The 14,301-nt window shown below is 36.0% G+C and overlaps 1 protein-coding gene across 1 annotated transcript; it reads right to left on the bottom strand.

Annotated features, from left to right (window-relative positions):
- Window positions 1–2,258: 2,258 nt before the first annotated feature.
- Window positions 2,259–3,191, bottom strand: LOC110144047 (olfactory receptor 5H2-like). The gene has a single exon (XM_020903865.2). It carries the CDS (start codon window positions 3,186–3,188, stop codon window positions 2,259–2,261), a length of 930 nt encoding a protein of 309 aa, XP_020759524.2. The 5' UTR covers window positions 3,189–3,191.
- Window positions 3,192–14,301: the final 11,110 nt, after the last annotated feature.

Consider the following 14,301-nt stretch of genomic DNA (forward strand, 5'->3'; position numbering starts at 1 on the left):
CTTGCCTGGAGAATTTATACTCTGGTAGTGATGAAAATCCATTAAAAGTTATTGAAAAGGAATATTATTTACTCAGAGCTCTATTTATAAAAAAGCATCTGAGAGCAAAATTTGGGAAGAGACTCAACAGGATGTAGGATAAGTAATAAGATTATTGTAAGTGATTGATGTCAATAGTTTTAGGGTGAGGGCCTCAGTGTTTTCAGTATAATGTGTATAGAATAAGTGATGAGCTTGGAAGGTCAGGGATGGACCTGAAGATGAATCATTTGTTATTTTTAGAGTATGAGTGTTATGAAAACTAACATTTAGGGACTTTTGGGGGGCCAAACATGCAAACTCTTGCTCTTTTTCATGTTTGCCACCACTGAATACTCTGATATTTTATCTGGCAGTCTTGATGAAAGTGAAAGAGGAGAGTGAAAAATCTCTTAAAATTCAACATTCAAAAAACTAAGACCATGGCTTCTGGCCCCATGATTTCATGGCAAATAATGCAGAAAAAGTGGAAACAGTGGCAGATTTTGTTTTCTTGGGTTCCACAATCACTGTGGACAGTGACTACAGCTACGAAATTAAAAGATTCTTGCTCTTTGGAAGGAAAGCTATGACGAACCTAGACAGTGTGTTAAAAAATAAAAGGCAGAGGCATCACTTTGCCAACAAAGAATCTGTATAGTCAAAGCTATGGTTTTTCCAGTAGTCATGTACAGATGTAACAGTTGGAGCATAAAGAAGGCCTAAAGATGAAGAATTGATGCTTTAGAACTTTAGTGCTAGAGAAGACTCTTGAAAGTCCCTTGGACAGCAAGGAGATCAAACTTGTCAATCCTAAAGTAATCAACACTGAATATTCATCAGAATGACTAATGCTGAAGGTGAAGCTCCAGTACTTTGGCCACTGATGCAAAGAGTCAACTCATTGAAAAAGACCCTGATGCTGGGAACGATTGAGGGCAGGAAAAGGTGGCGACAGAGGATGAGACGGTTGGATGGCCTCACTGACTCAGTGGACATGAGTTTGAGCAAACTCTGGGAGATGGTGAAGGACCGGGAAGCCTGGCGTACTGCATTCCATGGGGTCACAAAGAGTCGGACGTGACTGAGTGACTGAACAACAACTAAATGCATATTGGGGCTTCCCAAAATGGTGAAGAATCAGCCTGCCAATGCAGGAGATGCAGGTTAGATCCAAGAGTCTGGAAGATTCCCTGGAGAAGGAAATGGCAACCCATTCCAGTGATTCTTGCCGGGGAAATACCTTGGATAGAGGGGCCTGGGGGCCTGTGGTCCATGGGATAGCAAAGAGTTGGACTTAGCGACGAAACAAAAACAAAACTATGCATTTTAAGCAGCTTGTTCTCAACAACATATTCTAATAATCTCCACATATTTCTTCTTTTTTTCTGACCAGTTTCATTATTTTAAAATTGTAGGAAGGTTGAGACTATTTCCTTCTTATCCCGCTGCTTCCCTTTTCCTCTTGATGTCCATCCCAGTTAAATCTACAGTTTCATCCCTTAGCTTTGTGAATCAGTAAAGCTTCTCAGATTACCCTATTCCTTACAAATACAACTGGACATGACCTTTCAAGATACCGAGACACTGAGAGGCATTTTCCCTCTACTAGTTATTCATAGACAGACTTTGGGGAAGAACATTCTTATACAGTTTTGCCTGACCTGCCCTCCTTTAACTGCTTTCTGAAATTTTTAAATTTCCTTGCCATTTCTGTTAGTTTCTCTGTGAGATATGACAATTGAAACCCTACAGAAATTCACCATGTCCCAAATAGAGTGGAATGAAACACATTTTGATGGCTAGCAGAATTCCTGATATTTGCCTCTGTTCATTCAGATATAAACCTGCCTCCACTGTGAAGTAAATGTGATACGAGTCTCAGGCTGCATAGTTCTACTGTTATAAAAAACATCACATTCAAATTCTTTTTGGAGTTGAATACACCACCATGGTATTTAATGCGTTTGTGAAGCTACATTGAGAACATATGTGTAAAATATTTTGTTTTCCTCTTAAATTATTCTAGTATGACCTAAATACTTGATGAAAAATTTTTTCTGTGTGTTTCAGTAATCTACAAGCATTTTAAGATGCTTATTAGTACTCTCAGTTTAAATCATTAAAGCTCTAGGAAAATGATTAGTGCAAAGCCTTTGAGCATTAATCAATATAGAGTAATATCTAATCTACACAAATTTTTGACTTTTAATAAAGGAGTAAATGTATTAATATGAGATCTAAGCATTTCTCTTTAGCATTTTTGCCAGTGAATCTATGACTTTCTTATTTCTCAAACTGTAGATGATTGGATTTAACAGAGGAATTATGACCATATAAAACAGAGAGTCCATCATATCTTGATCATCTGCTTGTGCAGATCCAGGGCGCACGTACATAAAGAGAAGAGGCCCGTAGTATAAAGAGACAGACAGGAGATGGGCTCCACAGGTAGAGAAGGCCTTCCTTATGCCTTGTACAGACTTCTTTTTTAAGACTGTAAGAAGAATAAGTGTATAAGAGACAAGAACAGTAAGAATGGTGAACACCTGTATTGACCCAGAGAAAATAAATACCATCAGAAAATTAATGGAAGGATCAGTACAGGAAATCTTAAATAATGGTACAATGTCACAGTAGAAGTGATGTATTATGTTAGAATTACAGAAGGTCAGTCTCAATAAAAAAGCATTATGAAGTATGGCATGAAAAAGGCCACCTGAAAATGATGAAATTAATAGCCGAATGCATAGTCTTTTGGTCATAATAACTGGGTAAAGTAATGGTTTGCATATGGCCACATAGCGATCATATGCCATTGTTGCCAGCAGAAAACATTCTGTGGTTACACTGACTGCAAAGGAAAAAAATTGTATCTTGCATTCAGAGAGAGACATCATTTTGCTCTTTGCAAAGAAATTGACCAGCAACTGGGGCGTCACTGTGGATGATATCCAGGCATCCACAAAAGCCAGGTTCCCAAGGAATAAGTACATGGGAATGTGAAGGTGAGGATCATTGCAGATGAGAGCAATCAGACCAAGATTTCCCATGATGGTGATAAGATATATCATCAAAAACAGCAGGAACAGGGGAATTTGCCATTCTGGTTGATATATGAGTCCTGTGAGAATAAATTCTGTCAGCAATGTTGCATTTTCCTTTTCCATGTCCTCACTGAGTGTTACCTGAAATGAAATGGAGAAAATGATTTTTTAAAAAGTCACAAGGAATTTAAAACATGAAGATATGTGGAAGAGAGTTGAAATAAACCATGCATATCAGAATGCCCTCTTAGGTTCATTATTATCTTTGAAATGAATGAGATCTCTTCGGTTGGAATAAAAATAAATACAATTCAAAAAATGTGAAGCAGTGAACACATTCAGAAAAATGAAAAATTCTAAATATGTGATAAATGTTTGAGCATAGAGTTGAGTGTAATAGGGAAATTCTGTCTGAAACATGGCTATAGGTTCAGGGAAAAGAAGCTTGGTGGACCTGGGTAATAAATTGAATGTCATGTGAAGGGTCTTGAACACTATTCATCAGGTAATAAACATGCACTGAAAATAAGACATGGGAGTGGCACTGTAAGAGTTTTTAAAATAAATATATGTTTCTATAGAAATTGGCTACAGAAATGAAAAAGTCAAATCAGGAATAAAAGTCAGGAAGCTGTTGCTATTGTATACTAATTTCCAAATCAGATTACACCATTTTCTAAGGCATTTTTTGTGCAAAATATAAATGATAAAGTTTTACTGTAAAAATTGATGTAGTGATCCAGAATGAAGTCTAATGATCTGTGTTTTAAACTTACTTTCCAAGTGATTAAAATACATATGAAGTAACTAGTCCATGAGGGGAGTGATATTCGGAGTGATGAAAAGGGTGAAAACGTAGATACAAAAGAATTCAAAGTGTAGAGTCACCTAATACTGAATGTGAAGATGGTGGTAAGTGAAGAATAGAGAGGGGTCTCTTGGTGCTTAGATTTTCATTGAAGACGGGTTGATAACTTGTATGCAGTGGCCAGTTTGTGAAGATAGTGCTCTCTGAACATCTAAGTGATATACTTTGTGGTATGAGTTTTCCTTGAGTTTATTAGAAATGAATGTCTTGGGAGTGATTGAGGGTAGCTTAGAGCATTCCGGTATATGACATCTTTATTGGAGAATGTGCACCAACTGAAAAAGGAGAGTGAAAATAAAACATAAACTGTATTAAAGAGGTTATAGAGGATCTATGTCAGTTTTTTGGATAGCCAATATCTGACCCTCTTTTCCACCCTCCTGCCACTGGTGACATGTATCCACCACCTACTCTGGAATCCCAGAGAATCAGAAACTGATTTTTCCATTCTTCTTGCACCTAGAGTGAGGGGACATGCTATAAAATTGGCAAGTCAAACCCACCTGCAGTGGATTTGAAATTTAGAGAGAGAGAGCGACAAAGGGACAAGGACAGAAAAGAGTTTTCTTTGCTAAGGTGGCCATGGCAGCAATGGAAGGCTTTAGAAAATGCATCCTGCATCCACACCAGTGTCACTGTCAGTACGAGCAGTGGCATCAAAGCCAGCTCCAGTGACAACAGCTCTCAAGGAGCTAATATTGGGACATGATGTTGGTTGTTGACTGGCTGCCTTTCTTCCTTCTGTTGCTGCCATTTTTCCATCTGGTTCCTCTAATCTCACTATCATTTCTGTGTTAAAGAAAATTTCTATTCAAGAAAGCATTTCATGTTGGAACCAGTCTCCCTGTTTGTCAGTGATGAAAGACAGGGAAAGACCAGAAGAGCAGAATGATCCGAAAATCAAGGGGGAACTGGAGATATGAGGGTTGTAAACATAAAGAGATGAAAGAAGATACTCAAGAAGATCAAGAAATGTATAGTGTCAGTTGCCAAAATAAATGAACTGATGAGACATGGCATGAATAAATGTCATTGAGTATGAAAATTAAGAGATTTTTAAATGACTTTAGTGAGAGTAGTTTCTATTATGTGATGGAGCTGATACTGGAGAATAATGAAAAGAACATGCAGCACAATAGTGACAAGGATGAAGTAGAAAATCCAAGATCTGGAGAACAATCTATTGTTCTACTCATTGTAGACAGATACAATTTTTTTTTTCCTGTAGATAATCTTTTTTTAAGTTTTCAAGAAAAGGAGAGGACGGCATCAAGAAGAGAAAGGAAGCAGGAGAATTGGAAAGATAAATTTGCGGGTGAAAAATTCACAAGATGGAAGAAGAGAAATAGGCATAGACGCATAAGGCAAGCCACAGAAGAGAAGTAAGGATATGTAGGAGGAAGACTGAAGATGGTAAAAAGGGAAAGGCTCAGATGTAGGCATTAAATGTTTACCTTAATTCTGGTTTTCATTAAGAATTTTCAACCATGGGTATCCTTCCTTCTTCTTTTATTCTTTTATTCAAAATTTCATTTTTGTATGAAATTTTTATATGAAATAGATTTTCATCTTAAATTTTACCTTAGAAACTGTGTGATCCCCGTAAGTATGCTATTTCTGCTTGTAAAGTTCTTTCCATATTTGAGTTGGTTTATCTTTGTTATTACATTGGTTAGAACTGAATTTCTCTAGAAGTTCTCCTGGTTTTACTTGACACAGTTGTCTCCACCAGATTATTTTTAACAGAATAAAATTGAGCAAAATACTGAAACTTAGTTTAGGCTACATGAACAATCAGCAACAGTATTTGCAGTTGTTAATATTTTTTTTTGAATGGGCTTCCTTCCATGTAATCCTAAGTCACTAAATAATTGAAAATTCTCAAACTCAAATATATATGTGGATCCTTAATTCAGAAATGCTGGAAATAGCAATGGAAGAGCATTTTCTGCATATTTCCTGATACATGTATATAAAATGTTCAAATAAAGTATTGTCAGAAGTATGTGAAGGATAATGGGGTTAAAATGTAGGTGACTTAGAAATTTTATTCAAAGAATGTCATCAATTAAATAAAATGTAGTTTTCATTAAGAATAACTGGAGAGATGGCTTCACAGCTGAATTCTACCAAAAATTTAGAGAAGAGCTAACACCTATCTTACTCAAACTCTTCCAGAAAATTGCAGAAGAAGGCAAACTTCCAAACTCATTCTATGAGGCCACCATCACCCTAACACCAAAACCAGACAAGGATGCCACAAAAAAAGAAAACTACAGGCCAATATCACTGATGAACATAGATGCAAAAATCCTTAACAAAATTCTAGCAAACAGAATCCAACAACATATTTAAAAGATCATACATCATGACCAAGTGGGCTTTATCCCAGGAATGCAAGGATTCTTTAATATCCGCAAATCAATCAATGTAATACACCACATTAACAAATTGAAAGATAAAAACCATATGATTATCTCCATAGATGCAGAAAAAAGCCTTTGACAAAATTCAACATCCATTTATGATAAAAACTCTCCAGAAAGCAGGCATAGAAGGAACATACCTCAACATAATAAAAGCTATATATGACAAACCCACAGCAAACATTATCCTCAATGGTGAAAAATTGAAAGCATTTCCCCTGAAATCAGGAACAAGACAAGGGTGCCCACTCTCACCACTACTATTCAACATAGTTTTGGAAGTGTTGGCCACAGCAATCAGAGCAGAAAAAGAAATACAAGGAATCCAGATAGGTAAAGAAGAAGTAAAACTATCACTGTTTGCAGACGACATGATCCTCTACATAGAAAACCCTAAAGACTCTACCAGAAAATTACTACAGCTAATCAATGAATACAGTATTGTTGCAGGATATAAAATTAATACACAGAAATCCCTTGCATTTCTATATGCTAACAATGAGAAAACAGAAAGAGAAATTAAGGAAACAATACCATTCATCATTGCAACAAAAATAATAAAATACTTAGGAGTATATCTACCTAAAGAAATGAAAGACCTATATATAGAAAACTATAAAACACTGATGAAAGAAATCAAAGAGGACACAAATAGATGGAGAAATATACCGTGTTCATGGATTGGAAGAATCAATATTGTGAAAATGGCTATACTATCCAAAGCAATCTATAGATTCAAGGCAATCCCTATCAAGCTACCAATGATATTTTTCACAGAACTAGAACAAATAATTTCACAATTTGTATGGAAATACAAAAAACCTCGAATAGCCAAAGCAATCTTGAGAAAGAAGAATGCAACTGGAGGAATCAACCTGACTGACTTCAGACTCTACTACAAAGCCACAGTCACCAAGACAGTATGGTACTGGCACAAAGACAGAAATATAGATCAATGGAACAGAATTGAAAGCCCAGAGGTAAATCCACGTACCTATGGACACCTTATCTTCGACAAAGGAGGCAAGGATATACAATGGAAAAAAGACAACCTCTTTAACAAGTGGTGCTGGGAAAACTGGTCAACCACTTGTAAAAGAATGAAACTAGAACACCTTCTAACACCATACACAAAAATAAACTCAAAATGGATTAAAGATCTAAATGTAAGAGCAGAAACTATAAAACTCCTAAAGGAGAACATAGGGAAAACACTCTCTGATATAAATCACAGCAGGATCCTCTATGACCCACCTCCCAGAATATTGGAAACAAAAGCAAAAATACACAAATGGGACCTAATGAAACTTAAAAGCTTTTGCACAACAAAGGAAACTATAAGCAAGGTGAAAAGACAGCCCTCAGATTGGGAGAAAATAATAGCAAACAAAACAACAGACAAAGGATTAATCTCAAAAATATACAAGCAGCTCCTGCAGCTCAATTCCAGAAAAATAAATGACCCAATCAAAAAATGGGTCAAAGAACTAAACAGACATTTCTCCAAGGAAGACATACAGATGGCTAACAAACACATGAAAAGATGCTCAACATCACTCATTATCAGAGAAATGCAAATCAAAACCTCTATGAGGTACCATTACACGCCAGTCAGGATGGCTGCTATCCAAAAGTCTACAAGCAATAAGTGCTGGAGAGGGTATAGATAAAAGGGAACCCTCTTACACTGTTGGTGGGAATGCAAGCTAGTACAGCCACTATGGGGAACAGTATGGAGATTCCTTAAAAAACTGGAAATAGAACTGCCATATGACCCAGCAATCCCACTTCTGGGTATACACACTGAGGAAACCAGATCTGAAAGAGACACGTGCACCCCAATGTTCATCGCAGCACTGTTTATCATAGCCAGGACATGGAAGCAACCTAGATGCCCATCAGCAGATGAATGGATAAGGAAGCTGTGGTACATATACACCATGGAATATTACTCAGCCGTTAAAAAGAATTCATTTGAATCAGTTCTAATGAGATGAATGAAACTGGAGCCCATTATACAGAGTGAAGTAAGCCAGAAAGATAAAGACGAGTACAGTATACTAATGCATATGTATGGAATTTAAAAAGATGGTAACAATAAACCAATATGCAAAACAGAAAAAGAGACACAGATGTACAGAACAGACTTTTGGACTCTGTGAGAGAAGGCGAGGGTGGGATGTTCTGAGAGAACAGCATTGAAACAAGTATACTATCAAGGGTGAAACAGACCACCAGCCCAGGGTGGATGCATGAGACAAGTGCTCAGGGCTGATGCACTGGGAAGACCCAGATGGATGGGATGGGGAGGGAGGCGGGAGGGGGGATCGGGATGGGGAACACATGTAAATCCATGGCTGATTCATGTCAATGTATGGCAAAAACCACTACAATATTGTAAAGTAATTAGCCTTCAACTAATAAAAATAAATGAAAAAACAAAAACTATAAAAAAAGAAAAGAATAACTGGGGAGAATTCTTAGCTACTAATCATTATGAAGTGATATTTAACACTGTTTAAGTTGTTTAATTTTCAGTCCATCAAAATTTATCTCATGAATTCATTATAATTATGTTCACAGATAATAAAACACTATCTGTGTTTAGGCAGTAATCCAGGCTTACAGTCATTTTGCTTGTTTAGAGTATAGTCAATAAAATAAAATATATATATTATTCACTATTTGTTTTCCATATTCACCTGACTTTATTAGCATCTTGTAAACCCAACCTAATATTATTGTAAATTCCTTAGAATTTTAACTTTATATGTAAAGAACAATATGTAAAGAATAGTAAATATTACAAAAGTATTTTCTCTTACCCATCTTGTAAGAAGTTTTTAAATGCTTCAAAATGTTAAACATTCTAAAATAGAAAAAAATGCAATAGTGCAGGAATGGCAATAACACAGGTCACAGTTCTTTGCACACTGATTCATTTTGGAGGCTTTATTTTCCAAGCACAAGAAAATGCTGTTAATATAAACTTGCTTCAAGAGTCAACTAGTTGTGTAACTGTGTGCTTTTGTCCAAAGAGGAAGGAGGGAAGAACTAAAATTCCCCTAGTAGTGCCCAAGAATTCCCTTTAGGATAAAATCAAGCTGTTCCTCTGGGCATTGTAGATTTGAGCATTCAGGAGAAGTCCAGGTTGCCCTAGAGGGCATTATAGTCTGTGAAATAATAAACATCAAATTATTGTAGACAGTTCCAGTTTTAACAGTTGATAATTGCATTTTATGTCACTACTTTCCACCAGATATGATGTTTCTGGAATGTTTGTGCAAACCCCATTTTATCTGTAAAATGTTACTTTGTGTACTTTGATTAGTATGGTCTTGCCTGAGCTAATCATGATTTTACTGAGGCCACCATTGTAGATTCCCTTCAGGAGCCAATAGATGTCTTGCTCATGCAAAATGCAGCTCACTTTTCAGACCTATAGGAAACTTGCCTCTTTTTATGTGATGAACAATCTTACTAAGCAAACATCACTGAAGGAACAAAGGAAAACAAAGACAAAGATCTCAATGGGAGGTGCCTGGGTCAGTGCTTCAAAAACTTTAATGCCTCTGAATCTCCTGTAAATATTGTTTAAAGCAGATTATTTTTCAGTGAGGCTGTGTGAGGTGTGTGGCTCTTCACATCTAACGAGGTATTGTCTGTGAAAGCTTGTGATACACAAGGCACTTGCCATACACAGGATCCTCCTTTGTCATTGGAGGACATAGAAAATTACAGGGCATATATTATTGGAGTCACATAAAATGAGATTTAAGAAGTAAAAATTACTAGGTATAAAATGAATAAGACATAAGGATGTAATGTACAGTGTAGGGAATATAACCAATATACTATAATCACTCTGTATAGTATATAATCAATAGAAATGTAGAATCATTGTTTAATAATTAAATCTACTATAATATTAGAATTGTAATTTCATTCTTTTACATGTAGCTTTCCAGTTTTCCCAGAACCACTTATTGAAGAGACTGTCTTTGATCCATTGTATATTCTTGCCTCCTCTGTGGTAGACTAATTGATCATAAGTGTGTTGGTTTCTTTCTGGGATTTCTGTTCTGTTCCATTGATTTATGTGTGTGTCTTTGTGCCTGTACTGTACTTCTTTGATTACTTGGTTTTGTAGTATGGTCTGAAGGTAGGATGCGTGATTACTCCAGCTCTCTTCTTTATCCTCAAGATCGTTTTGGGTGTTAATATATAAATTTTAAATTATGTTTAATTTCTGTTAAAAATATCATCGACAGGAGTTGCAGTGAATCTGTAGATTTCCTTGAGTAATATGATTATTTTAACATTGATGTTTCCAATCCAATAACAGCTTATTTTTCCATCTGTTTGTGTTGTCTTCAATTTCTTTCATCAGCATCTTATAGTTTTCAGAAAACAGGTCTTTTGCCTCCTTAAGTAAGTATTTTATTCTTTTTGACTTGACTGTAAATGGGATAATTTCTATGATTTCTCTTTCTGATAGTTCATTTTTAGTGTATAGAAATGAAACATGTTTCTGTATATTAATTTTTATCTTGCTCCTTTACTGAATTCTTTGATGAATTCTAGTAGTTTTCTAGTGTTATTTTTAGGATTTTCTATGTACAATATCAGGTCATCTGCAAACAGTGACAGTTTTGCTTCTTCCTTTCCAATTTGGATTCCTTTTATTTGTTTTTTATTCTTCTATTACTATCACTAGGACTTCCAAAACTCCATTGAATATAAGTGGCAAGAGTGTGCATTCTTGTTAAGAAATCATTTTTATCTTAGTTCCCTTATAAATGATAGTATAACGGAGTACAACTCAAAGTTTATTTTGTCTTTCAGAATTAGCATATTTTCATTTTTCAGACATAATTTTTGTAAACTTTTCTAAACAGTTTATTAAGATGTCTAATATTGTGATGCATTTTATCTAGTTTCTATTTTATAATTAGTATAATACATCAGAAATTAGAGTAATAATTTCAGAAGAATAATGAGCACCAACAATGTCTTCAAGATGAAGAAAAATTTATGATATTCCTTATATAAATCATTAAAATGAAACAAGTTTCAAGTTTCAGTGAAACTTCATTTAAATGTGCCTTTATTATCATGAAATTTGAGTATAATTAAATGTACAGAATATTTTTCCTTTTGATTATTTTGGTATATATATAATATTCTTCTGTACAAAATATAAAATTGAAGCTTTTATCTGAGTTTAGTTTCTCAAAAGGAGGTTCATGCTTATATAAAACAAATTTCCTCATCTACCATTTAGCTGAATCAGACTCAGAATGAATTAAGAGGTGTCATGGACTCAAGAGACCAGAACAGCTATAGGGATTGTAAAATTTGTGCAGATTTTAACTTTTTTGAAGAATGAGAAGAGATAAAGCATAAAAGTGCAAAGTATTTTTCTGTTTAAAAGGCACTTTGTCTTCTTTAACCCTCACATTGGTTCTTAAAGGATACTGTTATTTTTCCCATTTAGGAATAATTCAGATTTAGACTTTCCCTAAATTGTCAAACTTACTGTATCTAGGTATTCAACATGTAAGTCTAGTTATCTTTCCATCATTTTATAAACTTAAAAAAATTATAGGATAAAAATCAATTTTAAACTGCTGTAATTTTCTTTATGGAGTTGCAAAGTGTCAGACACGACTTAGCGACTGAAAAACAACATAATTTTCTGCTTAAGTTCAGCTCAGTCACTCAGTTGTGTCCAACTCTCCAACTTACAGAGTTTACTCAAACTCATGTCCATTGGGAGAAGGCAATGGCAACCCACTCCAGTACTCTTGCCTGGAAAATTCCATGGACGGAGGAGCCTGGTAGGCTGCAGCCCCTGGGGTCGCTGCGAGTCGGACACGACTGAGCGGGTTCGCGTTCACTTTTCACTTTCATGCATTGGAGAAGGAAATGGCAACCCACTCCAATGTTCTTGCCTGGAGAATCCCAGGGACGGCGGAGCCTGGTGGGCTGCTGTCTATGGGGTCTCACAGAGTCGGACACGACTGAAGCGACTTAGCAGCAGTAGCAGCATGTCCATTGAATCGATGATGCCATCCAACCATCTCATCCTCTGTCGTCTCCTTCTCCTCCTACCTTCAATCTTTCCCAGCATCAAGGTCTTTTCAAATGAGTCAGTTTTTCACATCAGGTGACCAAAGTATTGGAGTTTCAGCTTCAGCATCAGTCCTTCCGGTGAACACCCAGGACTGATCTCCTTTAGGATGGACTGGTTGGATCTCCTTGCAGTCCAAGGGACTCTCAAGAGTCTTCTCCAACACCACAGTTCGAAAGCATCAATTCTTCTGCGCTCAGCTTTCTTTATAGTCCAACTCTCACATCCATACATGAATACTGGAAAAACTATAGCTTTGACTAGATGGACCTTTGTTGGCAAAGTAATGTCTCTGCTTTTTAACGTGCTATCTAGGTTGGTCGTAACTTTTCTTCCAAGGAGCAAGTGTCTTAATTTCATGGCTGCAGTCACTATCTGCAGTGATTTTGGAGCTCCCAAAATAAAGTATCTCACTGTTTCCACTCTTTCCTCATCTATTTGCCATGAAGTGATGGGACCAGATGCCATGATCTTAGTTTTCTGAATGTTGAGTTTTAAGCCAACCTTTTCACTCTCCTCTTTCACTTTCAATAAGAGGCTCTTTAGTTCTTCACTTTCTGTCATAAGGGTGGTCTCGTTTGCATATCTGAGGTTATTGATATTTCTCCTGGCAATTTTGATTCCAGCTTGTGCTTCCTCCAGCCCAGCGTTTCTCATGATGTACTCTGCATATAAGTTAAATAAGCAGGGTGACAATATACAGCCTTGACGAACTCCCTTTCCCTATTTGGAACCAGTCTGTTCCATGTCCAGTTCTAATGTTGATTCCTGACCTGCATACATATTTCTCAAAAGGCAAGTCAGGTGGTCTGGTATCCCCATCCCTTAAGAATGTGCCACACTTTGCTGTGATCCACAGGTCAAAGGCTTTGGCCTAGTCAATAAAGCAGAAGTAGAAGTTTTTCTGAAACTCTCTTGCTTTTTTTTATGATCTAATGGATGTTGGCAACTTGGTCTCTGGTTCCTCTGTCTTTTCTAAATCCAGTTTGAACATCTGGAAGTTCACGGTTCACGTACTGTTGAAGCCTGGCTTAGCTGACTGCTTTTCTGCTTAGCTGACTGCTTTCTGGAGGCTGTGGTACTTACCTGATGTTGTTAGTATTAACACAGTGTGGTTCTCATCGGTTCCTGAAGACTGCCTACTTACAACTGTAACAGGTATGCACTAATTATCACGAGGCTTCTTAAAATCTATTTCTCCTCTAGTTTGTGCTTGAACAATAGGAATCTTGAATTGCCACTGACAGTTTTCTTCCCTATGAAGTCTTCAGTATTTTCAGTTATCTCTCTACTTTGTTGAGTCAAAGCAACTATTTGGATAACGAAGTCTGTAATTTTACATGTCTATTTATGATTAACCTTTTTGCTAATTATATGTACATATGTATGTATTATAGACACATATATGTATATATATCCAAATAAGAGATATTAGTTTTAACAACATAAGACCCTTCTAAAGTTACTAAGTTATAGAACTTCACGCTAAGCTGTGGTCATTTAAATTGATATGTTATTGATTTAGAGCATTTTGTTAGTCTCAGGTGTACAGTCAAGTGATTCAGTTTTAAATATATTTTTCAGATTATTTTTCATTTTTGATTATTTTAAGATATTGAAAATAGTTACCTGTGCTATACAATAAATCCTTGTGGTTTATCTAAATGATGTGTAGTAGTTTGTACCTGTTAATTACATACTCCTAATTTATCCCTTCTTTCTTCTCTTTGCACTTTGGTAACCATAAGTTTGCTTTCTGTGTCTATGAGTCTCTTTCTATTTTATATATAGACTTATTTTTATCAAGTT

The sequence above is a fragment of the Odocoileus virginianus genome, chromosome 25, assembly GCF_023699985.2.
Source record: "Odocoileus virginianus isolate 20LAN1187 ecotype Illinois chromosome 25, Ovbor_1.2, whole genome shotgun sequence".
Classification (NCBI taxonomy): Eukaryota; Metazoa; Chordata; class Mammalia; order Artiodactyla; family Cervidae; genus Odocoileus; species Odocoileus virginianus.

Bases quoted from the DNA above. Each gene is read 5' to 3' on its own strand.
- LOC110144047 (XM_020903865.2), bottom strand. From the start codon at position 3,188: ATGGAAAAGGAAAATGCAACATTGCTGACAGAATTTATTCTCACAGGA.